Source organism: Ostrea edulis, chromosome 8 (assembly GCF_947568905.1).
Source record: "Ostrea edulis chromosome 8, xbOstEdul1.1, whole genome shotgun sequence".
NCBI lineage: Eukaryota > Metazoa > Mollusca > Bivalvia > Ostreida > Ostreidae > Ostrea > Ostrea edulis.
The window spans coordinates 57700964-57727549 of record NC_079171.1 but is presented as its reverse complement, the minus strand read 5'-3'; the positions used below and the strand labels follow the sequence as shown (position 1 = coordinate 57727549).

The 26586-nt window shown below is 35.4% G+C and overlaps 2 protein-coding genes across 12 annotated transcripts in view; both read right to left on the bottom strand.

Annotated features, from left to right (window-relative positions):
- Window positions 1-12172, bottom strand: part of LOC125661245 (uncharacterized) — a 211627-nt gene extending 199455 nt beyond the window's left edge. For 4 of the 11 annotated variants that reach the window (XM_056146611.1, XM_056146612.1, XM_056146608.1 and 1 more), the window contains exons 1-3: window positions 7748-11726; window positions 7049-7168; window positions 1455-1593 (exon numbers count right to left, since the gene is read on the bottom strand). In XM_056146611.1, coding sequence (XP_056002586.1) covers window positions 1455-1593; window positions 7049-7168; window positions 7748-7945 — 457 coding nt within the window. In that variant the 5' untranslated portion in view covers window positions 7946-11726. Of the gene's footprint in view, window positions 1-1454; window positions 1594-7048; window positions 7169-7747; window positions 11727-11914; window positions 11994-12125 lie in introns of those variants that run through there. The other 7 variants (XM_056146609.1, XM_056146603.1, XM_056146604.1 and 4 more) reach the window with 4 other exon arrangements.
- Window positions 12173-16233: 4061 nt separating this feature from the next.
- On the bottom strand, window positions 16234-24175 carry LOC125663400 (ficolin-2-like). The gene is made up of 6 exons (XM_048895685.2): window positions 23861-24175; window positions 21908-21995; window positions 21262-21401; window positions 20223-20319; window positions 18252-18416; window positions 16234-17645 (listed from the first exon to the last, which is right to left on the bottom strand). Exons 1-6 carry the CDS (start codon window positions 24173-24175, stop codon window positions 17392-17394), a joined length of 1059 nt encoding a protein of 352 aa, XP_048751642.2. The 3' UTR covers window positions 16234-17391.
- Window positions 24176-26586: the final 2411 nt, after the last annotated feature.

The window sequence follows — 26586 nt, the reverse complement described above, 5'->3', positions numbered from 1 at the left end:
CTTTTTTGGCCCAGTAGTTTTTGAGAAGAAGATTTTTAAAGATTTTTCCAATATATTTGTATGTAAAACTTTGATCCTCTATTTTGGCCCCATCCAACCCCCAGGGGCCATGATTATAACAAAGTTGAATTTGCACTATGTCAGGAAGCTTTCACGTAAATTTCAGCTCTTCTGGCCCAGTGGTTCTTGAGAAGATTTTTAAATGACCTCACCCTATTTTTGCATTTTTGTGATTATCTCCCCTTTGAAGGGGGCATGGCCCTTCATTTGAACAAACTTGAAAGCCCTTTTGGCCAAGTTTGGTTATAATTGGCCCAGTGGTTCTGGAGAGGAAGTCGAAAATGTAAAGAGTTTACAGAAGGACAGACGGTAAGACAGACAGACAACGGACAACAGGCAATTAGAAAAGCTCACTTGATCTTTCAGCTCAGGTGAGCTAAAAAGGTTGGTTGGTTGTACATTGTATGTTTCACTCAAGAATTTTCCCCTTATATGGAGACGTCACCGTTGCCAGTGAATGGCTACAAAATTTAGGCCTATGCTTGGCACCTGAGGCCTTTGAGCAGGAAGGGATCTTTATTGTGACACACCTGTTGTGACATGGGGTCTCGGTTTATGCAGTCTCATCATCAGGATCTCCCTATTTAGTCACCTCTTACAACAAGCAAGGGATACTGAGGACCTATTCTAACCCTGATCCCCATAGGACAATAAACACATCACTCACCTGAGTCACCTTGGACCATATTTAAAAATTTCCCCGATATATTTGCATGTAAAACTTTGATCTCTTTTGTGATTATCTTCCCCTTTGAAGAGGACATGGCCCCTCATCTGAACAAACTTGAAAGCCCTTAACCCAAGGATGATTTTTGCCAAGTTTGGTTGAAATTGGCCCAGTAGTTCTGGCAAAGAAGTCGAAATGTAAAAAGTTTACGGACGGACAGACAGACAGACATACAACAGGCAATCAGAAAAGCTCACTTCAGGTGATCTGAAAAGGTGTTACATGTAAGTAATTAAATTATAATTAATCAAATAAAAATAAAATAAATAAAAATCAAATAAATTAGACACAATTTTGGTGCAATAAACCAGATTAATGATGTAATATTCTTGATAATAGGGTTGTGAAAAAGAATTGATTTTTTTTTAATGTATTCCTTAGGTCAGTACATAATATCTCATTCTACTCTATAAATGAAAGGCCTCTAATTTATTCTTTAGAATACATATAACATCAGAGAGAACCCTAACAAAAGGAAAGAAGAGGATATATATATAGATATGTTATTGTACAATAAATATTTTGAAATGAAAACTTTAAAACCTACGTAATTTACTGAAAACATATGCAGTTGAATGAAATAGAAAGAAAAATATTAAATTTCAAAATATAATCGATATTGCCTTCTCTAAATCAGTGGTCAGATAAATAAAAACGTGGATGTTACCGAGAGAAGCTGAGACATCCCCACAAAGGACAAAAGATTCTGCCTGTTCTAGACGGTCCTGTCGTCTCTTCTCTCTTTTTCTCATTCTGTCCATCACCATCTTTTCCCTAAAGTTGCGCTTTCCTTTTCGCTTAGGCATCTACAAAACAAAAATCACTTACAATCATATCTAATTCTTAGAAATCTACAAAACCACAATCACTTACAATCAGAAACATCTACAAAACCATGATCACTGACAAACAAACATCCACAAAACCATGATCACTGACAATCAAACTTCACAAAACCACAATCACTTACAATCACAAACATAGATCTACAAAACCATGATCACTGACAAACATCTACAAAACCACAATCACTTACAATCACAAACATCTACAAAACCATGATCACTGATAATCAAACATCTACAAAACCACAATCACTTACAATCACAAGCATCTACAAAACCATGATTACTAACAAACATCCACAAAACCATGATCACTGACAATCACAAGCATCTACAAAACCATATTTACTGACAATAAAACATCTACAAAATCATGATCATTGTCACTCCCAAACAATGATCAATCATCAGTGATTCATTTTGAAAATGGTTATCATGAGTCCAGCGGACTCCCCTTGATTACAATAATGAGTCCCATGCTAAAATCAATGAGTCCAAATTTCATTATTTCAAACAAACAGCCCGACAGGTATAAACAAACCACGTTAAGGAAGAAGCTTATACTGTTGTCACCCCCTTCTAGAGAATAAATATTTCGCTTTTTATTACAAGCCATCGGATAATTCATTTGCAGAAAATTCTTATTCGTAGTTCATATTGCAAATTGATTTTCAGATGTTTAAAGTTGAATTATGAAAGTTTTTATTCCTAGCTACTTTGTTCATGCCATTTAGTTTTTCTGTTCCGTGCAAATGCTGCAATAAATAAATTTTTCTCCGTTTTCTTCATTTTTCTCAAATCTTAGCCAAGAATAAAGTGTTACTAAGCCATTTTTGATGACATTGTTTTCACTTTTCGAATTTTCTCAACCTCTACTTCGTTTTCAGGACCGACGTTTGATTTCGGGGACTCCACGGTTGTTTTGTTTTTTTACCCGTAGTTACTGGCAATATTATCATTCACATCACTTTGCAAAAATGTTGTTAACTTTCCCTGATTAGGAAGTTTTAAAACATTAAAAAAAAATCGGCGGAATCGGAATATATGCGAGGAAATTCTAGTTCCCAGTTTTGCTTACCCGCCGTAATGCCTTATATATCATTTGGCCTTATTGGTTAATGCAATGCGAGTTGACCAATGAAATATCATAATTCTTAATTCGGAATATCTCAGGTGTGTAGTACGTTCTTGAGCTTAGATCATGATCATATAATTTCGAATGTTCATGCGTCCGCTGGGATGCACAGTTACTGAAATCATGCGTCCTGAGCAAATTCAATGCGTAATTTACGCAGGACGCACGCCAAAATGAATCACTGAATCATGATCACTAAAAATCTCCCAACAGAATTGTAAATCATTGAGTTACAATTTTATAATCATTGACTCATTATCAATTAATTATTGATTCACAATCAGATGCTTAAAAAATGAATTTTATTTTTTAAAAAAAGACACGAGGGAATGAACTGCAACACTTCATGCTGGTATACTTCATAAATCATTGTTAGCGCTTCATAAAAAGTATGCCGACGTAAAGCACACTGTTCATACCCTTATGCATCTTCAAACTTGACATCTAGTTTGAAATTTACATTCTACGTTCATTTTTTTGTTGCAATTCCCAGCCATTTAAATAGATGTACTATATTCATCAAGATTCATACGCATATTGTTCACATCTGCATCACATTCATAAGGAAATAATTATCACTATAGTCGGTACACATATCGAAGGAAAAAACATGGGAGTTGTAGATCTATATAATCTGATGTAAAGTCATTAATTCACATTCAGATGTACAGTTAATTAATCAACAACCTGAAATAAACTCGAGACCCCTGTATTACTAGTCAGGTGCTCTAACCATTGAGCTACCATGACCGGTCTATCAGAGACCCCAGTATTACTAGTCAGGTGCTCTAACCATTGAGCTACCATGACCGGTCTATCAGAGACCCCTGTATTACTAGTCAGGTGCTCTAACCATTGAGCTACAGTGACCAGTCTATCCGAGACCCCTGTATTACTAGTCAGGTGCTCTAACCATTGAATACTGTAAACGTACTTTTTTCCACGGGTTCATAATTACGCGGAATCACAATATCAGTTTAATCCGCGGGTAAAAAATTACGCGGATTCTTTGTATGAATACGGAAAATTTGTTACCGCATTCATAGCGTAAATTAATACCACGTGGAAAAAAGTACATCTACAGTATTCCAAACCAATATACCCACAGTCCAATATTTTTTTCCCTTCATTTTATACATTTCTCCCTCTTTTTAAAAATAGTCTTTAATCTCAACACTTTAACACCTGACACTGGACTAACTATAACAAATGTTTAAAGACAACACTTTAATATTTAAATATTGCATGTAGCTGAGGGTAACATTGAAAATTTTCATCTTGAGAAAACCATCGTCAACTGAGGCATAGCATGATATTTGTTTTATTATACTGAATGTTACAATGTATATAAAAAACAAACTTACAAAGCAGAAAATTTTACATTTGTTGACATTTGATTTAATCACTATCATGCGATGTTTTCTATATCAATGTGGGTATTCATATTTATTACAAACGCTCAAACGATGTCGTCTAACAATCTACAGCGAACCGTACACGCATAAATTTGACACATGATTGTGATAATTTTTATAATATCACCCGTTGTCAAGTAATGTTATCTGTTGCTAGATACTATCACCCTGGAGCGCATGCTTTCTATTTTCAGAGGGAAATGTTGGTGTTTTTTTCAAATGCTTATCGACCAATCAGATTCAAGTATTTTACATGAAAGTATGACACATGTTAACACCTGACAGGACTGACTATAATACATGTCTAAAGACAATCGGTCAAGGTCTGTATGAAAAGAAAAACTCGACAGGAGAAAATATCTAGTCAGACAACAGAAAATATCTACAATGATACGATTGATTTATTACATGTATTGTTTAACGTCCCTCTCGAGAATTGTTCACTCATGTGGCAGTCTTCGAAAAATCCCAGGAGTCTGACGCCCAGGGTCTGGTAAACTTGGAGGCTGACATGTGGAAATTGATTACTTACAAGCCCTAATGTAAATTCAGAGGCTTAAACCTCCATATTGTTTACTTAGTGTTAAATCAAGGATCTAGAGAGGGCGCACATATCAAATGTTCAAAAGGGCACTTTTCGTCGCAGCAAGACAATTCCGTGGCACTTTCATTGTATAATACAATTATACTATGATAGTAATAGAATAATCATTTAGCCTCTTTAAAAGTTAATACCAGCGGCCTTGATTTTAAACTTTTCAATCAACCTTGTGAAACAAAGAACAATTGTTTATATCAACAAATATTTTCAAAATTTTGTAGAGAAAAAAGGGCATGGTGCAATTAAAAAGGGCATAGCGCCAGCCAAAAGGGGCATGGTGCGGCGCCATGCTAGTTTGCTTTAGATTTAACACTATTACAACAATGTCTTTTCGCTTTTGATTTGACTGGTGAATTCATTCATCAGATGCTTCTTTGATGAATAACGTAACATATCAATTCAAATAACATCAACATATTAAATATACAAGTGTTTCTTTCATTCATTCATCCAAAGTGAAGCATAAAATTTTAATGACAGGTCAGGCAATGAAATTAAGGGGAAATACTCGCTAAATGCGAGTTAAAAACTGAACTTATGAGTGAAAAATCACAAGTGGTCGCAATTTTTTGTGAGTGAAAAACCCCCCCAAAAACCATGATCTTTTTCCAGATTTCCTCGAGTTTATTGGCTGTACTTTGAAGTTTGCAAATTATTTCGTCTTGTGCATAGAAACAAATTAAAGTACGATTCTAAACGTATTGAAAAAGTAAACGTGGATCGAATAAATAAATAAGGCCAAGGTCATCTTAGTCAGTGATATCAAAAAGCTTCAAGCACACTTCGGGTGTCTCAGTGATATCTGAAGGGGGTTTTTACACAATGTTTTTGTACCATTAAGGTCGAAGTTAAAGTTTGGAAAATTATTCACATTTTATTAGGAATTTCTGAAGGGATGAAGCTTATAATGGCAAATGCCATTCAGAACACATCAAAACCAGAAAGTCTTGTACAGAAATTATGATATTTCCCCAAATATCAGTTACCTACCTCAACAACACGTCAGAAGATGGCAAGCACTTATTATTTTTAAAGTTGACTTAAATTCCTAGATATTTTATTGTTCGTGTGTCCCTGAACATAGAATTGGTGGAAAAGCCTTGCGTGCAGATATTTTTTTAAAAGAACAATTAATTCACAGCGCTCCAAGTCACATTTACTATCAGGTCGCTAAATGGCGACCTAGAAATATTTCTGGTCACTATTTTCAAATTTCTAGTCGCTTTTTTCAAAACCTTTACTCGCCAAAAGATTTTGTAAAATAAAACTTAAATTTTTTTTTTTAAATTTGAAAATCTTTCAAGAAAAAGAAAAAAAGCAATACCCATGCATGCGTTTTGTTTGTTTTATTTTTAAAATGAATAGAAATGTGCTGTAAAATATGCTGGATGTTAACAAGTCAAGTATTTACTCTCAACTGACAAAATTTGTATAATTGTATTGGGACATCCTGCTTCGTTTACAGTAAGCTTCTGGGAATAAACCAGTGTTCCACACAAGGATTTGTTTTAACATCCTCAATAAGTGGGCCTTTACTGCTTATCTGAGTAAGAGCTTCTACTTTTGTTGGATCTTTTGCTGAACAATCAGTACCAGCATCAATAAGAACACTACATCCCGAGTTTGTAATTGTCTGCAAAAATTAGCAGCAACAGTTGCCCCGCTCGACTTACAGCTAATAATGCAGTCACGGATAATGACATGTCTCTTACTGTTACCGTGAATAGTCACACTTCCACGTTTGAAAGATGTACACCCGGTCGTGGCGAAATCAGACAATGGGTGTCCAGAATTGGTTGACATTACTGGCTGATTGGCCTCATAAATTCTGCAAAACATTTTGCCATCTCTTTATATCAACCACGAAAATGCCATTTCAGGACTAGGGTTCTTCCTTTGCTTTTGCATTTCTCTTTAGACACAGCTACGTCTTCTTTAGATGTAGAACTTTCTCCGTGTGATTCTTGAATTTCTTTGTTACATGTACTAGGCTGAGGCTTCTGCTTTTTACTATTGATAAATCCAAAGTGCTCTAAACCTCATTTTCCCGTCATCTTGATTGCATTCAAACGCTGCTTTGACCGAGACTGAAAAATATTTAATCAGACCTCAGATCCCGATTATAAAATTTTACTGGATGCCAAAATTTTCTCCACTTGCGAAAATGTGACTTAATTATAATTTCTAGTCGCAAAATCGATTTTCTGGTCGCAAATGAGACCGTTTTACTTGCAACTTGGAGCGCTGTAATAAATTTAATATTACCTCAGTAAACACAGCAGCTGTTTGAGTAGGTTCCTCTGTAGCATCACTTTGTAAGTGTTCCTCCATTGTCTGCTGAGGACATTCTTCTCTGTGTGTTGCTGGCTTTATTTCCTTGAGAATCTGAAATAAAAGTGATTCATGTACACTGGTTGGTGGCTCGCACGCCCGGTCGAAAATCTACGTCAAGATATTGAGACAACACCAGCTGTAAGTGAAGTACCACAAATTTAGATCTGTGCTTAGCCCCAGGGGCTGTAGCAGTGATGTTTTTTCACATGCCAATGTCAGTCGTGACACGGGACTTCCATTTTCTAAGGCCCTATCTAGAAATGTGATTCTCACTCAGCTAAATGCTAAAGGATTAATCTTGTCTTTGACACAGCCATGACATAAGTGAGGCTCCAACTCATAACCTTCCAGTTACAAAGTGAACACTCTACCCAGGACATGACTGAGGTCTGTAGTCAAAGCATTCAAGTATGTTGCTGAAATCATTAGACCAGCTACATAATGCATTTTTTGGTGCTACATGTGTGTTAAAATTTATCTTCTTATACAGCTGTAAAAATATATATTCTAGATATGTTTTGGTTGTTTATAAATTACATTACATACTAACAAACTATTATAGATATATTTTGGCTGTTTGTAAATTACATTACATTCTAACATGCTATTGTGAAATTGAACCCATCTTACCCTATCTACTTCTCTGTTTTGGAATGTGCGTGTTGGTCGCTTTGGGGTGCTGCTCAAAGGGGAATCCGACTGACGCTTTTCACCTTCCAAGGGCGACACTGGAGTGAAAGGTTGAATGGTGGGTACCGCCTCCTTCTCCAGCTCTTCTTGTATTTCACTCCCATTGAATCCATCATTCTGAATTTGGTCGGATAGCATTCCTCGTTGAAGTGCAGAGAGCACAACACTGAATGTTTGGAAGGCCCACTCCAGTTCTTGCGTGTCACCTTCACAAATTTGACCCACTGGCGCAAAATGGCTGGTCTATCCACGGGAAACGAATGTAAACTAATTCCATTCTCTGACGTCTTCTTTGAAGAACAACCCCCAGCGACACACCGTCTCCCGCCTTTTCTCGGCATTGCAATGCGAAAGACCCTCGACTTTTCAGCCATGTTCGAAAGGTTCAGTATCAGGATATTTATACAATCCTGATCACAAACACTGCCACTTCAAACTGTTCACGATGACTAAATCTAAATAACTATTAACATATAAATACACTAAAACCACAAATAAATAATATAAATAAGGCCACTGATAAAATGTGTTGTGTTTCCGCTAACCCGACCGACCCTAAATTATAGCCCCGACCCTACAATTTTTTTTTCAATATTTAAAAAAAAAAAAAATCGTCATTTTCCCGGAAAAAATATATCCCCAGTTCTTGGTTTTCGTTTTATTAGACATTGAGATGAAGTCATTCAAACGCTTTAATGATATACAAAATTGCATGGTATTGTGTCAAGCGTTTAAACAACATTGATAATGTTTCTAACTAACAGCATGGATGATGGTTGACCCAGTGGCTAGTACCTCCATGCGTGCTCACGCAACGGTGATTTAACAATTGAAGTTAATAGACAGTCGAGAGACTCTGCCAAGTGTCATGTTTTCATAGAAGACTTTCTTTTGTTAAAATTGCCAACTCCTATGTTGTTTTTAGACGGTGACTATTTATGGCCATGCACTGTCTTATGCTATCGTTTCAGCGGGCATTACTGTGTATACACGGGGACCCTAGATTTATATGGAGGTCATGATGCAGAGTGACAGACATGAATGTCCAGTCTGTCAAATTTGTATGCACATCCTTGGTTTCTGCTGCAGTTCTAACTGAAAACACTATGAAAAAGGCCGCAAATAAAGCAGTGAGCGCATCCGAGTTCTTGATGGCTGATGAGAGCTGAGAGGAAAAAAAGATGTGCAGATTGTTTTTAAAATAAAAATTTATGTCCGGTAAAAAGTTTTAGCTGGAAGAGAGTTGGATTCCATTAGGATAAGTGGGATCTGCCCAGACTGTCTTCCTACCCTTGATCCAGTTAGATTGTGAAAATACATTCAGAAATGTATTAATAAACTTAAAATATGTTAATGATGTTGATATTTTGGTGATGACAGAGCTCCAGATAATATTTTTTACCACAAAGAGTATTTACCCCCTGATTTTCAAATCAATGAGTATTTTGCTTTTCAGAAAAAGTCAATGGAGTATTCTGTTACTTTACTGGTTATCTGCTGTTTGCCACTAATACAGAATTTCATCACTTAGTCTAAATATAATCAGATATTATATGACTGAGTGTCTGGTATATTAAAATTTAATACCTCAACAATAAATTTCAAAATCTAAATGACAATGAAGACATTATAAATTAAACTGTTATAACCGAGAAACTAAAAGCATTTTAAACCAAACAATATCAGTTTCAAAGTCTAAAGTTTTTGCGACTTTCTATACCAAATTTTAAAATTCAGACGAACCTAATACTGCCCATATATATTTTTGCACTTTGTTTTCACTGCAAATTACTGTCGGATTCCTCTTACCTTGTACCGTTAACCAAGAATTGGTTTTATTCCATCTGTGTAAAACGAGTGCATGTGTGACGGAAGTCGGTAAATAAATGCGTGACTCCCATTCTTGCAAATACTTTCAAATAGTTAGCGAGACAATGCTGCAGGAGCGACATTTCAGTAAAAACTTAGAAAGTTTAAACAAAAGAAATATATATCGTTTGTCCGATACCATTTTCTGTGCCACCAATCAATCGTTTATGATATAAGTTTTCATCTGCTTTCGATCGCACCCTACCTGTTTATTTAAGAAAGAAGTATAACAATTAGGCTTATACAGTTGTGTATTGAGTTACCTCTATGCATTACTTTACGAGTGTAAAGCGTATTTACATTCGCGAATGCGTAATTGTACGCCTGCTTTTAAACTTTAATGCGTATTTGGTAAAATTTAATGAGATTTACGCTGATACGCACCTTATCTGGAGCTCTGTGATTTAATATATTTTTTTTAAAACCATCACATTATTTTCCTGTCAAACATATCCAATAGAAGTATTCCTATGACAACCACTTTAAATGTAGAAACAATATATCTGGTACTTGTAGAGCATAGTGGCATAGAGGAGTTAACTTTTGTGTTTTATGCTAGATATGTTTCATTGAAACATATAGTTTCTCATAAAACATCTGGAAATAATCCTCATCCAATAACGGGTGAAATGTTATGATTGAAAGTTTACTTGCAATGCAATTTAAGCAAAATTTTATTTTGAAAGTATAAAATTCAATAGAACATTTAACTTTTGCAGTAATTAGGGCTATACGGACCGTGGATATCGGCCTGGATAGCTCAGTGGTTAGAGCACCTGACTAGAAATGCAGGGGTCCAGCCAAAGATTTTCTCCTTCCCATACTACATTTGGTGCCGTTGACCACCCCTGGTGGTGCAGGTTGGCCTGTCAGGGGCGAAAAGAACCTGGGTTGATATTGAAAGACAATTATAATTGATCTTAAGGAGGGGGGAATGTAGTAATTCTGGATATCGGCCTGGATAGCTCAGTGGTTAGAGCACCTGCCTAGTAATGCAGGGGTCCCGGGTTCGATTCCCGGTCCAGCCAAAGATTTTCTCCTCCTTCCTATACAACACTTGTTAGAGTTTACAATGTTTTTGCATACTTTGAAAAAATAAAATTAAAAAAAAAAAAAAAATTTATTTCCTACCTACCTACCCTATTTTTTTCTGGAACGTTAGCGGAAACTCAACAATTTTTATCGTTGGCCTAAGGCGAAATTCAACAGCTGATCTATACTTGTTCACTTCTTCCAAACTGGTGCTGTGCCCATTATGACGTCACAGCGATTTGGCGCATTTCAAATACACATTCAGGTGTGATTTGGAGATTTTCACTAATATCTAGGTCAATTCAATTCATATTTTCAATAATATTTTAATAGATGTTTACTGTGCCAAAAATTTGGATTCCATTGCACAGGCCTGTTAAATTACAATCATGTTGATCTCGTCCGTGTTTATCCCGTAGGGATCCAGAATAGGTCCTCAGTATTTAGGCTTATGCTCGGTGCTTAGGGCCTTTGAGCAGGGAGGGCTGTTTATCATGCCACACCTGCTGTGACACAGGACCTCGGTTTTTGCGGTCTCATCCGAAGGACCGCCCCATTTAGTCGCCTCTTACAACAAGTAAGGGGTACTGAGGACCTATTCTAACCCTGATCCCCACGGGAAACAAAGCAATACGAGGAGAAAATATATATACAGTCACACAGGAATGAAATCTTGGATGTCTACATTACAAGTCTGGTATAAAACGAATATCTTTGAATGAAATTAGGAAAATTTGTAAAGAATTCAAAACCTGTGTAAAGATAAAAAAAAAATAGAACCCAGTGTCGATTTTCAAGAAAAATCTTACGACTGCGATGAAAATTTGTCTTTGCTTTATATTAAACTGAGTGCAATTATGCCGTAAGTAAGAAGTTTTATCACCAAATGAAAATTTTAAAACGTATTCATGGTAATTTTTCACTCAGTATACTAGTATACAACCAGATTTGATTTTCACCCTTTTTTAACTCATTATTGTGCTGTGGACAAAAGTATACAGTATACTATACTGATGTTCAATAGAAACTTGATTGGCATGCCACAGTTACAATTAAGATAGAGAAAATTCAAGTTAACACAGCAGCTATGGGGCTGTCACCACGCCCCGTGATTCTGAAACGGATTAAGTACATATTGAATAATAGTAAACCTTTCTTTCTTTCCTCCCTTAAGTATAACACGACTGTTCCTTTGTAAATACTTACGCCGACGGAGCAAAATATCCAGGCCTACAGGTCAGACGCTGCGAGCATACATGTACAAAGGAAATAGGCGGCCGGGGTTCTACATGAAGAACGAAATTTTAACAAAATCTTGATACTTAGGCCTGCAATTCTGCACAATTTATGACGCTTATCAACCATAAAACGTGTGTTTCAACAATGTAACACGCTTGAAATTGTTTTGTTTACTCACTTGAAATCCAGAAACCTCGGCGAGGACAAGGGACGTAATCCGTGTATAAGTATGGTGCGCCATTATTGTTAAAATCAAAGTAAAAAATGCACCCGAGGTAGTGGAACTTTCCAATAATAATATAAAGGGAAAAAATATATATCAAAGTTTATCATTATTATCATTTATTTGATATGAGTTTATTTTCACTAAATTTGCGCAGTTAAAGTATTGTATCAATGGATTTATAGATTAATTTAAATTCTATATTTGAGAATACCACAGGCACCTGAAGTATGGATGTTAACCCCCTTTTGATAATTTTTTTGTGGCAATAATTTATCTGAAATGTGTGAATTCCCAGTCTATCTCATCCCTCTTTCGATGTATGTAATCGTTTCACGCTTTTTGTAAGCTTTAGAGATTGGCCTAGACTACTGGTATAATAAAAACGTTTATTATATACCGGTAGAAGGCCACTCTCTAAAGCTTACAAAAAGCTTGAAACGATTACATACATCGAAAGAGGGATGAGATAGACAGGGAATTCACACATTTCGAACAGTGAAATTATTGCCACCAATTTTTTTTATCAAAACAAAAGGGGGGGGGGGGTGTAACATCCCTACTTCAGGTGCCCGTGAGAATACCTGAAGGTGTGAACTGCTATATACTCTTCACGAAGGCACACTTTACGCGTCATATATTGCGCTTCATGAAAAGTATGATGGGGTGAAACGTTGGTATATTTTTAATACTCATACTCTTCTTTCATTTCTGTCGGAATTTCTAGCCATTTGAAAAAATAGACATACATGTACTATATCAGACACTGTTCTATATAGGCCTATATGTTTATCTGTATTCATACGCACATTGTTTACAACTTCAACACATTCATGAGGGAATCGCTACTAATTTATCATTACGATTTCTAGAGGTATCAAACTTAAGGCAACAACACTGGAAATATAAATATCCGGCGGTTCACTACTCCTCTAGATTGTGTAGTGTGGATGGTATTTTCACAATGAAAATGAAAGTTGAAGATAGATACACAATAGTTTTTTGGTTTTTTTTAAATCCATATTTTTGTTTCACATTATGCAAGGTGAAGACAACGAACAGTGTAATTTTTAACAAAATGTCCTAAGTTGTCTCACAAGGTAAGACTTTAATTTGATATATAACTATTTTATTGATCAATTTAACTGAAATTATTTTATTAGTGAAATTATTTTCACGTTAAAAGTTTGTGCGCGGTTGGATGAGTTGATTTCAATTGATATATTTGTTTCAGTATGCATATCCATTCCTTATAGTTCCATAATTCATATGACAATATCATAAATTGGACCAATGCTGGACTGATATTACAGACCCAACACTAAGTTACCATATCTGAATCAATCAATCAATCAATGCTTTATTCTCATAAATGTACAGTCCTACAATACAGAAAGGCGGTTGGAAAATACAAAATACAAAATACTGCAAATACAACACATACAGATATCATACATTTTTATATTACTATGTATAAAGTATAAAAACATTGATTCAGCAAATGAACATTACCACGAGACTAAGTTTTATCTTAATGACTTTATTAAAAACTACATAAGGTGCACAATTTTTTTTTTTTTTTTTTTTTTAATACAACAAATAGAAATTTACATAGACTTTTAAGAAGTGGAAGCTTTGCTGATGTAAATAGGTAGTGGGATTTTATGATATTTGGAATCTTTGTTAAGTTTACAGAAAATACAGATTTTCTGGCAATTGTTTTATTCTGTTGTGTACACTAAAAAATATAACGATATTCATCTCCTACTTTGTTTTGATTACATAAATTTAGAACAGAAACGTTCACTTCTAGGAGTATTATTCCATCTTCCACACTCAAGGGGTAGTTTAGAATTATTACATCTAAATGTACATAAAATTAGTGCGTATTTTCGAGGAAAAATAGTGAGGTAATTCTCGAGTATCAGAAAATCTTTGAAAAGTCTGTAATTCAAACATTTTGGAGAAAGATAAATATCCCACCTCGACTGTCGGATACGTTGGTCTATTAATAGTCTAACTTCCTGTTTCACCCAAATTAGATTGTATAGAAATTCTATTGTTCATAAATATGAGAGTCCACACTCATTTAATATTAATATTTTTTTTTTATAAATCTTTAACCATTGGAGGTCTTTTTTTTTTTTTTATAAAATAAATGATATATTTTAACGGATAATTTATCAGTGTTACTAGAGAAATGAAGTTTCGCCCAAAACGCTATCATTTTTATCTTAATCATTACTAAAAGAGGATATCTCCCAAGTTCCCCATATATATCATTCCATTTATTGTCTTATAGTACACAAAGTCAGTATATATTTACATCATTTTCGATGCAATTTTTCAATGAATATGTTTTTGTGAAACCCATATCTCGCATCCGTATATCAATATGGGTTGTATTATCATGTTTACCAACTCTACGTTGGGCCTACAGAGCAAGCCCAATTCACTTTAATATCATATTCCAAGCTAACAATTTAAAATACATTGACTGCAAATGAATGTGTAACAATTACTGACAAAGTTCTAATTGAATTACGGTCTAATTCATTTGGTGTTCCTTTTTCATACTGATAGTCAGCAACAGAACCATGACTGATTACGAAATCCAAGATTCCGATTTGTGGACACAAAGCCACAGTTGATTATTGGTCTCTCTCTCTCTCTCTCTCTCTCTCTCTCTCTCTCTCTCTCTCTCTCTCTCTATATATATATATATATATATAATTGCAGATTAATTTAGAGGTTTAATTCTGAGCATGGTCGTACGTGGTTTCCGAAATGAAACTGAGAAGGATTGTAGAATACATGATTACAATATATTTTTTGTATATTGATTTTTGCTGTGTATAATTTCGTTATTGATGTTGATTATATGCACTCCGGGACCATTCTGCTGTAATTGTTCTTATACATGTATATGGTTTGCTTTCTGATCGCAAATGCTAGAAATGATTCATAGTGATGAAAAAGATGAAAGTAACAAACAATGGTCAATCTCACGAATATTACAATTCAAAACAGAAGGATCAGATGCATAGGAGGAGAAAGCATCCCTTGATGACCGGCAATGTCCGCTAGGACCTCTTTATCAGATGAACTTATAATTTGTCTATTAATTAAAATCAGTATAAAAAGAACGGCCTATCAATCTTTATGAAGACGCCGAGCGCTAGAATTGCAAAATCGAAATGACCCTCAATTCTTTTCTCGTGTCAACATTATATCTATATGTCGTTTGAAACTGGTTTTCGTTATTAAATGCTACCGGAAGTAACATTAATGCTATTTGATGGAAATCAACGCTTGTGGTTCAAATCGATTCTTCGTGTAACATAATCTATAAAGCTTAGTTTGGTACTTTGATTTATCAAATGCTTAGAAAAGTAGAACTTTTTAATGACACGTATTAGTCTGCCGTGTGAAATACACATGAAAATAGAAAGTGGCTTATCATGCATGTAATATCAGCAACATTATACCTCGGACTTAGGCCCATGATCTAGCTGGTCTAGCTGTCCGGGCTGGCATTGATTAAGATATACATTATATATATATATATATATATATATATATATATATATATATATATATATATAATATAATATAATTATATATCACCACCCCCCCCCCCCTAAAATTTTCAAATTTAAGGTAAATCGTGGTATCTTGTTTAGAAAAAGGTACTAAACGATGAAGAATCAATCATTTCTTCCACTCCTGGAGAAATGAATAACAAAATCCTTTGATTCCTTAAATTCCTTTATTGGGAGAACTTAATTTTTTCCCCAAACCCTTAAAATTTGCGTCATTTGATTAATTTCACCTTATAAAATATGATAGAAAATAATACAAATGACTGAATAAATGATATATCTCAAGCTCTATAAAACATGTAAAATCCAGGGGCTTCGACCCCTGGACCGCCACCAGACCCCCTGCCTCATAAAGTGTCGCGCCCCGTAACCGCAATTCCTGGATCCGCCCCTGGTTAATGTATTACTGATACATTGATTTAGTAAAATCTATGTTTTATCATACATTTAGTTATCAAAATCCATCGGACTGAAATTAATGTTCTCCTTTCTCACCGGCAAAGGTAAAGTCCCCATATGAGTGAAATATTCTAGATTAGTATGTTAAACACCATACAACAAAGCAACCAACCACTACTTCAGAAATTTATTTTGAAACTGAATTTTAATTGATTGATTGATGTTTTCCGCCACACTCAAAAATTGTTCAGTTATCTGGTGGGGCCCAGTTTTATTGGTGGAAGAGAGAACCCGGATACAATGTACCTGGGAAGAGACCACCAACCGTCCGAAAGGTGGTATCAGGTACCTAGGAGGAGTAAGTATTCCCTGTCTACCGGTCACACCCACCGTGAGGCCTATCCTGATCAGGTAAACGGAGTTATGCGTAGTAAAAATCAGTGTGCCAAGAACGGCCTTACAATTGGTATAATCCTACATCTCGATCAGGTAAACGGAGTTATATGTATTCAATATCAGTGTGCCAAGAACGGCCTAACAATCTGTATGAAACATGTCGTACAGGATCTGACCCAATGGAGTTGCATCGGTGAATTAGTTCGTTATAACGACCATAGGATTTGCGAAATGCTGACTATAGATAAGACTGTTATGATCACCTTATTTGTCAAAAACGGATTATACACAGAACACAATTAATCATAAATAGCATTGTAGACACAACACCGGAAGATACTAATTTCCTCATATACAAATATAATAAAATCAAAACATATATTTCCTCCCAGAGAATAGGATGAGAAAGTTTAGAAAGATTCAAACCCGCAACCACCCAGTCACGAAGTGAACCACTAAACCACCGCGACCATGTTACCAGGTAGACCGGTCCCAGACACATGGTCGTGTAAAAATTAAAGATGGTAAAATAAAATAAAAACTGTAATTCAAAGTAACTATTCATACTGAACTGTCATTGGAGGCAGGTGCTTGTTTATCATTGCTCTTTAAGGAAAGTGATAAAATTTGATTCCAAATACAGAATGAAACTATGTTGATCATTTCAGACATTGAATTGCAACTGCTAAATCGACGAATGTCACCCAGTGACGAATTTACAATGTTCAATCCGTTACCAACCCAGACAAATGATTATGAGATCGGCTGAACGTTTTTCATGATATCCACCTAACGCTGAATTTCTTCCTCTTCACAGATTCCTCTTATACCACCCTTCTAACCATAAGTTGAATAGTTTTCAGCGAGTAATAATGAGTAAGCCAAGGACTGTACGTGATGCCGTCGCCAAATATTGACGTTTCCCCCGCCAAGTAGAGGCCATTCGGGTTGGAACAATGACAACTGTTATGCCACCATCCAGACTGGTACCGAACTGCGCAGCTTCCGGAAGTTGCATCATTGTCTTGATCCTTTGTCGAAAACTTCATATTGTTTATTCCTGATGTGAAGCAATCACCTATAAAATATGAAGAAACAGTGTATTTGATATGTATATGCATGTTTTTGCATATATATAGCGTAAAATTTTGTGTTGAAACCTACTTTACACTTTCTTAACTGACAACACTTATATTTTGTTTTTCATCACCTAAAGTATATATTTTAGTATTTCACTGTAAGTGCAAAAGATTATGAACTACTTTTTAAGTTAGGTATACCATATTTAAACTGTTTTAGTACATGCATTTATAATGTTAGAAGATTCAGGTGGAAGACTGAAAACAAGCACAAGAAAAATCATCATAGCTCAAATACGCAATATAATAATAAGAGCTACGACCCATTTGAAGGCATGGTGTTGTGTCTGTGCCTTCCATTCACTTCCCCACGATTTAGAATAATGAAGTTGAAAAGAACATTCAGTAAAATGTAACAACGATGTCTTTTCGGATCACCCCGGCACGCACTTTGAAGAAAGATTGATTGCTTGTATATTGCTTAACGTTAATCTCAAGAATATTTTTCTCATATATATCCGTGTTTGATATATCATTTTCACAAAGTACATACTCTACGAGACAGAAAGAAGTAAAAACTCTATATGCATTACACACGTACTTACCGACGTTTCCGGAGTAACCAGATATAGATATGACGTATTGGGAAGCCTCGTTGCCAATAGAAATGTTGCTATATTTAACATAGCGCGTCTGATTGTTGAAGTCACTCATGTCCATCCTTAATTCATAGGATCCCTGACTCAGTAGATAATGTAGTTTGTCGTTGCCTTCAATAACAACAATCACAATTAACACAACTACAAACCAAAGTTGAACTTGTAATGTCAGGGGCGAATCAAAACATTTGAGAGGGGATGGGGTTGCGACACAAGTTGCACGTTTAACGCTTTCTCACCGAGGTGGGATGAAAAACCATAAAGTGGCGGGAAATACGCAGCTGAGTTAAGGCTATCCGAGAAAAATCATAGTGTTGTTATAAATGTACCTCTGTGCACTTCGCGCCATATGACGTCACAATGAAAAAGTACGTCACAACGTACATGTTCTGATAGCAAACTCCCCGTCGAGGCCTCATTACGTCACAGTGCCTACGAATGAGCAAACGAACTCTGGTGGAAGTTTGGTTCTGATAGTTGTATCGCTGGGAAAGTGTCATAATATTTTGTCGTTATTTACTACTGTTATCAAGTGATAAGCTGTATACATGAAATCATTTTTTGTCAAATGATTATATATATTATTCCTTTATGATATCAAATCATTCTCCATTTTTAATATATAGTATGCACGAAAGTGATATTCATATTATATTGTGACCTTGAAATCGCCCCTAATCTGAATGACTGATGCGTTTAAAAATTCCCTCATGTACATAAATAATCTCATACTACAGAAGCAGTGGCAAAGTTCAGGTTCAGTTGCTATAAAAATAATATGGATTTTTCTGAAACATATTCTTGATATATTCATGCGTTTGAAAAGTGCAGGAAACAATTTCTGTCTTTTATATTAAAGGTATGATATGTATAAAACTTCATAGTTATTTCGGAATTCAAACATTTCGGTTGAGCATCACTGAAGAGACATTATTTGTCGAAATGCGCATCTGGTGCATCAAAATTGGTACCGTATCAGTTTTACATGTATAGGAATGTGGACAACCCCGTTAATTCGCTAGATCCGCCACTCCCAAGACAAATCAAGCACATACAGCGATTGATCAAAAATTCAAAAAGAATTTTGTTGGAGTACATTCGTATACATCAAATTGGTGTTACTTTTATAGGTATGCTTTTTGTGTGTTGATTTTACGATTCCACAAGTGGAAATTATCTATGAAAAAAAGATTGTTATGAAATACGTTACATAGCACCACTCTGATTCAACGCAAAAGTACTCTAAAGTTGAAATTAAAAAAATGCTAGAGTTCCTCATTGACAATATCTACTGCAAACTGACAACTCAACTGCATGACAAATGGGATGAATTCAGCTTCTCCATCGTTAACTTCCCTGTATTTATGTAGCAATATTCCATTATCACCTGCATATGGTGTTTACATGTATATCTCTCAACTGATTGGATACGCAAGAGTTTGTTCTGCGTATGGACAGTTTTTAAATCGGGGCAAGCTACTGACAAACAAGTTGATGGAACAGGGATTCCAACAGTCTCGATTGAAGTCAGCATTTTGCAAATTCTATGGTCATTATAACGATATAGTTCGTCAATACAACCTATCATTGGGTCAAATACTGTCTGATGTGTTTCATACCGATTGTTAGGTCGTTCTTGGCACACTAATTTTGACTGCGGATAAATCCGTTTACCTGATCAGGATATAGGGCTCACGGCGGGTGTGACCGGTCGACAGGGGATGCTTACTCCTCCTAGGCACGTGATCCCACCCCTGGTATGTCCAGGGGTCTGTGTTTGCCCAACTATCTATTTTATATTGCTTATAGGAGTTATTAGATTGATTACTGATATATATATTCTTCGCGTTTACAGGGGGCTCCGCTCGCTTCTGCTAACGTAGCATAAAAGTACTTATCGAAATTGACACTGCCTACCTAGCCAAAACTCTGACGTCAGATTTCCAAATCCGTCCTTATACTCCGCCCATGTCCGGTAAAAATCTTCAGAACCATCCATGCGACGTTGAAAAATCTAAAGAAAAAATAAGATAGTTGTCAAAGGGAGGGAATAAATGAGAAGAAAAACGTATTTTCGTTTTCATTTGAGTTTATTCATAACATAATGCTTCAGATTGCACATATCTATGTATCAGAGGGTACGTCGAAAGTTGAAATGTACTCCTGGGAGAAAAACCTTACAAATTCTTGAATAGAATTATCATGTAGCAAACAAATTCTGCAGTTCAGAGTCCAACATTGATAATTATCAGATCTGTAGGTTAAACTAAATCTTTAATCGTATACATCCTGCTATTTTCCACCTTTATGAAGCATATTCCACTATTCCTGGTGTTTATATCTCTCGAATAATTCGATACACAAAGCTTGTTATACATATGATCATTTTTTAATCGAGGAAGGCTTCGGACAAACAAGCTGATGTTTTAAAATTAGCATTTCGCAAAGCATATGGTCGTTATGAAAATCTACTTTGGCAATACAACATTTCATTGGGTAAGATGGTTTTTGTGACTTCGGATCACCCTCATCTGCTAATCATAATCGTTCAATTTTGATACTACATGAAAAGTGAAGATAACGAACAGTGATTAATCACATAAGTCCTATAAGCAATACAAAATAGAGAGCTGGGCAAACACGGATCCCTGGATATACTAGAGTTGGGATCAGGTGCCTAGGAGGAGCAAGCAGCCTATGTCGACCGGCTACAACCGCCGTGAACCCATTATCTTGATCAGGCAAACGGAGAAATTCGTAGTCAAAATCAGTGTGCCAAGAGTGACCTAACAATCACGTCAGATAACATTTCAACCGGAGTAGGCTGTATTTGTAAAAATGTAGTCGATCAGTAGTGAATTAAACAATTAGCTAATCATTGGTCATGTAATCCGTATTATCAATTTGTTGGTTCATTAATTGGTTCATTGTTTAAAAGCTTAATTTAAGATATTACTGTCCAGCCCCCTCCATCGATCTCCATCTCGCATACAACAGTCACGTGACCCAGGATTGGAATTTTTATTCTGTACAGGCCACTAGGTAGAGATGAAGACAGTCGATGTATTGCTGTACAATCAATCGGATCATATTCTTCTGAAAAGAGAATTATTTCAATTGATTTCAAAGATAAGTGATTAGCGATGGTATTCAAATTCAGGGGAGACAAGTCCTGTGAATCTTCTGGTTCTATTACGAAATCGTTGCATGTTTCAATTCCATTTTGTTAATGAACGATATTACCAACTAGATAGATGAAACGCAAACAAATCAAATATTGAAAGTGTATGTCTTTAAAACATGTTACTTAGAATTATCAAAGAATACTTCTGGGAGTTAAAATTCTTTTTCTGTGTCATACTAATTTCAAATAAACGAGAATGTGAAGAGGACCACACAAAAGTCCTATCCAATACATTCATGTGCACCAGTACGTGATGGCCTTGGGAGTTGAACAAACTACATCTCCCGAAAACCTCTAAATTTAAGATGAAATAATTACAGGTTGATAACTTAATAATATACTACGACAGATTTACTGACAATGTTTTTGTTATATCAGTGAAATACTTGCACAATGAGAAGAATAAGATGCTACCTACCTTGGACACAGTGCCTTTTATTGCTGGATAATCTGATACATTTCTGTCCAGATAAACATGATTGACATACTGGTATGTCATCAGCAACCTGTAATTATAATCATTAAGCAAAGTAAATATCAGCAATGTATGGCTTGTTCTTCTGAAATTTGTTATATAGCTCGAACACGTTAGAATGTAGTGGGATGGGCTTCATATCCGCACGAATTGAATGTGAATCTAGCAGGGATATTTTTGAGCTACTTTGCGCCAACAAATTGGAGCGTTTTGGATATTTTAGAATCACTGTATTTTTTGTTCACTTTGTATCAATAGCAGTTCACCTTATTGTCTCAGCTCTCCTTAAGAGCAAAAAACAATATGAAAGGTGAAGATAACAAACAGTGATCATTCTCATAACTCCTATAAGCACAACAAAATAGAGAGCTGGACAAACACGGACCCCTGGATATATCAGAGGTGCGATCAGGTGCCTTGTAGAAGTAAGCATTCCCTATCGACCGGTCACACCCGCCGTGAGCCCTATATCTTGATCAGGTAAACGGAGTTATCCTTGGTCAAAATCAGTGTACCAAGAACGGCCTAACAATCAGTATGAAACACGTCAGACAGCATTTGACCCAATGATAGGTTGTATTGGCAGACTAGATCGTTGTAACGACCAGGAATTTACGAAATGCTAACTTTAAACGAGACTAATGGAACTCCTGCACTATCAACTTGTTTGTCAGTAGCCTGCTTCAATTTAAAAACTGACCATAAGCAGAACAAGCTCTTGCGTATCGAATCATTTGAAAGATATTTATAAATACCATATGCAGGTGATAATGGAATATTGCTGCATACATATGGGAAGTTGACGATGGAGAAGTTGAAATCATCCCGTTGAGTGATTAGGTTGCCGTTATTATATATAATGTAATAGATATGCATAATATAATATAATATGAAAGAAAACATCAAACGGGAGAGAAACAACCAATCAAAAATCAAAAAGAAAAGATTGTTTAACCCTAAATATCAGTTCTTATGTAAGTTAATACGGAGGAGAGTCCATTAATACATTGTATAATGTTTCTAACAATTTTGGAGCTGGGATTGCTAGAATCAACCTTTAAATGGACCGACTTGAACCAAAACGACTTTATAAAGAAAAATACCACCACCATCGTTTTGTATAGCTAAATGAGTAGTGAACGCTTAGCAGCGACATTATAAAATAAAACTGGGTCATTTTAGAAATCAGACATAGAAAGAAGACAAATGTGTTGTTTAAAATGCAGTTTGTCACAGATTTACTATTTCTAGGAATATGGTAATGGAAACGAAATTTGAAAACGAAAGTGTTATAGGAGTATAATGAAACTTAGAAAATAAACCCTTTATCATTTTGTTTCTTGCAGGCCCCCTTTTCAACAATAAATATGAAATTGGAAATTCCCGAATTAATTTGCTGAAATCGACTAGTTGCATTGCATTCCAGTTTTTTCACAGCAAACATTTGACAGGACATACGGAAGTTAATTCTTTTAACACAGAGGCGTTTTATAGTAGACACATATAAGGTTTGGGTGTTTACTCTTCAATACATTACGAGTTTATCTTCTATCTTTTATTTTTTTTTTTCAATTTCAGACATCCAAGAGGTATAAGGATGAATATATATATAATTTCTGTGATACTTCCTCTTTAGATATATGGGATTAATTTGGTGCCATGTACAAGGGAAGGGTTTTAAATCGTCTTAAAATTCGAATTCAAAAGACCCAATGATTTTTCACATTTCATGCCCAACGTTTGGCAAAGGGTGATTTACTACCTATCTTATGGAACATCCCGGACGTGTAGCACCTTGAAATCAAACACGGTACTCCCATCCAGCGGAAACTCCGTCGATTAAATACGAGCTTGCACGGCTGAAAGCCAAAAGATGGATTTTCATGAAATACTCACATCATCAAGTGGAATCCTAACGTACTCCGAGGCTGGTACAGTTTGGTTTATTTCTCTCACAACTTCACAGAGAAAGTGCGTTTTCCTGTAGTTCACGCCTCCACAGTCAACGGGTCTGGCTAGACATTCCTTAACACACTGCTTTAGTCCCACCATGGTAACCATAGAAACCACAGGACCGATGTATCTCTCCCCGTGAATAGGATTGTAATCTGTACACCCCTCACCCAAAAATACAGCATTCAAAAGCAGCAATATACAGAACAACCTCTCCAATCCGGATGTTGAGTTATCCTTGTTATGCAATCTTAACATCGTTTACTGTAATAACCAATTTGTTAGATTCTATCCGCTACATATGTTGTTGTTTCAAAGTATTCAGCTATACTAAGTTTATCAGTCAATGAAAATACATTTACCGACTGCAAATTCAGCCAACAAATAGTGTTTTTCTAGACCGATTGTAGGGGAAGACTTGATTATTCAGAGTCCTTGTTACCAATAACGGTTCGTACTTAATGATGGTTTGTCGTTTGCCAAGGAGTTTCGATTATCTATTCTCAGAATACATATACACAGATTTTAGTTATCAATTTTTAATTGCTAATTAGACAAAATTCATGGGTATCAAAAGTCTAGTCTTCAGTAACGATTGCTTCATAAATATATCATAGGTGGAAGTAACACCCTTGACGGTTTAAATAAAAAAGATTACTTAGATATTAAAACAATAAAACATGGACGGTTTCACAGTGCTTTGATTTCTTGCTCAATTGCAACATATTCTATTCCAAGAATGAGGCATGAAATTGATTTTCAAACATCAGTAAAATGTTTAATTGATGCAAGGTGAAGATAACGAACAGTGATCAATCTCATAACTCCTACAAGCAATTTTTGCTGAGAGGGGGAGGGGTTACATCTGTAATCAAAAGGCCTAAATAAAATTCTTGTTTCGTTAAAATGAATACATGGCATCTAAAATGAATCACAGTTTTTGTACGGTTTTTCTATACCTTTTTATGTGTGAAGTTTAGTAATGAATTTAAAAATGGACATACAATGAATTTTAAGATTGATTTTAAATCATCATTACTAGTTTTTTTCCCCAATATTAAATGTATTTTATTAGGAGATTGATGCCACTTTCTACAACTGCAAGTCAGCAAGAAATGAGGGAGTCTTACGTCAGCAGCAAAATAAGATGAACTATAGAGATGTACATGAACATGATGCAGTCACAGAACGATTCAGGTAATACTCACATCAATGATTCTACTCAGGTGTGTCATAGAAACATTCAGGTAATACTCACATCAATGATTCTACTCAGGTGTGTCATAGAAACATTCAGGTAATACTCACATCAATGATTCTACTCAGGTGTGTCATAGAAACATTCAGGTAATACTCACATCAATGATTCTACTCAGGTGTGTCATAGAAACATTCAGGTAATACTCACATTAATGATTCTACTCAGGTGTGTCATAGAAACATTCAGGTAATACTCACATCAATGATTCTACTCAGGTGTGTCACAGAAACATTCAGGTAATACTCATATCAATGATTCTACTCAGGTCTATCATAGAAACATTCAGGTAATACTCACATCAATGATTCTACTCAGGTATGTCATAGAATGAATTGGTTTTAAATCAGTACATGTATTTATAGATTCCTTTGTTTGATTAAAAGTAGGTTAATTTGAGTTTTTAACAGTTTCATCTTTTTGAATATAGAAAGATATTGTTCGATTACTATCTCGAATTGCTTTGGCACTGCTATCAATTGATTGATACACCTTTCATGTATAGCGCTTTTCAATTTTTGCAACGGGATGGGGGGGGGGGGGGGGGTTGCATACATGTTTCTAAATTCAAATCATAAATCAATTTGCTCTGGATATAAAAATGCCTCTTGTTATCTTTAAAAACTTTTGCCTAATGGAGGTCTGACTTATCTCCTGAAGTATATAAAGCATTTTTTTCACCATCATTATATAGCATTGTGGTTGCTCCTGAAGTATATAAAGCATATTTTTCACCATCATTATATAGCATTGTGGTTGCTCCTGAAGTATATAAAGCATATTTTTCACCATCATTATAAAGCATTGTGGTTGCTCCTGAAGTATATAAAGCATATTTTTCACCATCATTATAAAGCATTGTGGTTGCTCCTGAAGTATATAAAGCATATTTTTCACCATCATTATAAAGCATTGTGGTTGCTCCTGAAGTATATAAAGCATATTTTTCACCATCATTATATAGCATTGTGGTTGCTCCTGAAGTATATAAAGCATATTTTTCACCATCATTATATAGCATTGTGGTTGCTCCTGAAGTATATAAAGCATATTTTTCACCATCATTATATAGCATTGTGGTTGCTCCTGAAGTATATAAAGCATATTTTTCACCATCATTATATAGCATTGTGGTTGCTCCTGAAGTATATAAAGCATATTTTTCACCATCATTATATAGCATTGTGGTTGCTCCTGAAGTATATAAAGCATATTTTTCACCATCATTATATAGCATTGTGGTTGCTCCTGAAGTATATAAAGCATATTTTTCACCATCATTATATAGCATTGTGGTTGCTCCTGAAGTATATAAAGCATATTTTTCACCATCATTATATAGCATTGTGGTTGCTCCTGAAGTATATAAAGCATATTTTTCACCATCATTATAAAGCATTGTGGTTGCTCC

Excerpts from the sequence above, each read along its gene's own strand:
- LOC125663400 (XM_048895685.2), bottom strand. The coding sequence starts at position 24,175 with ATGTTAAGATTGCATAACAAGGATAACTCAACATCCGGATTGGAGAGG. Across the intron at positions 21,402-21,907 it reads TAAAAGGCACTGTGTCCAAG|AAGAATATGATCCGATTGAT; the intron begins GTAGGTAGCATC and ends TTCTCTTTTCAG. Across the intron at positions 18,417-20,222 it reads GACGTCAGAGTTTTGGCTAG|GCAACGACAAACTACATTAT; the intron begins GTAGGCAGTGTC and ends TTGTTATTGAAG.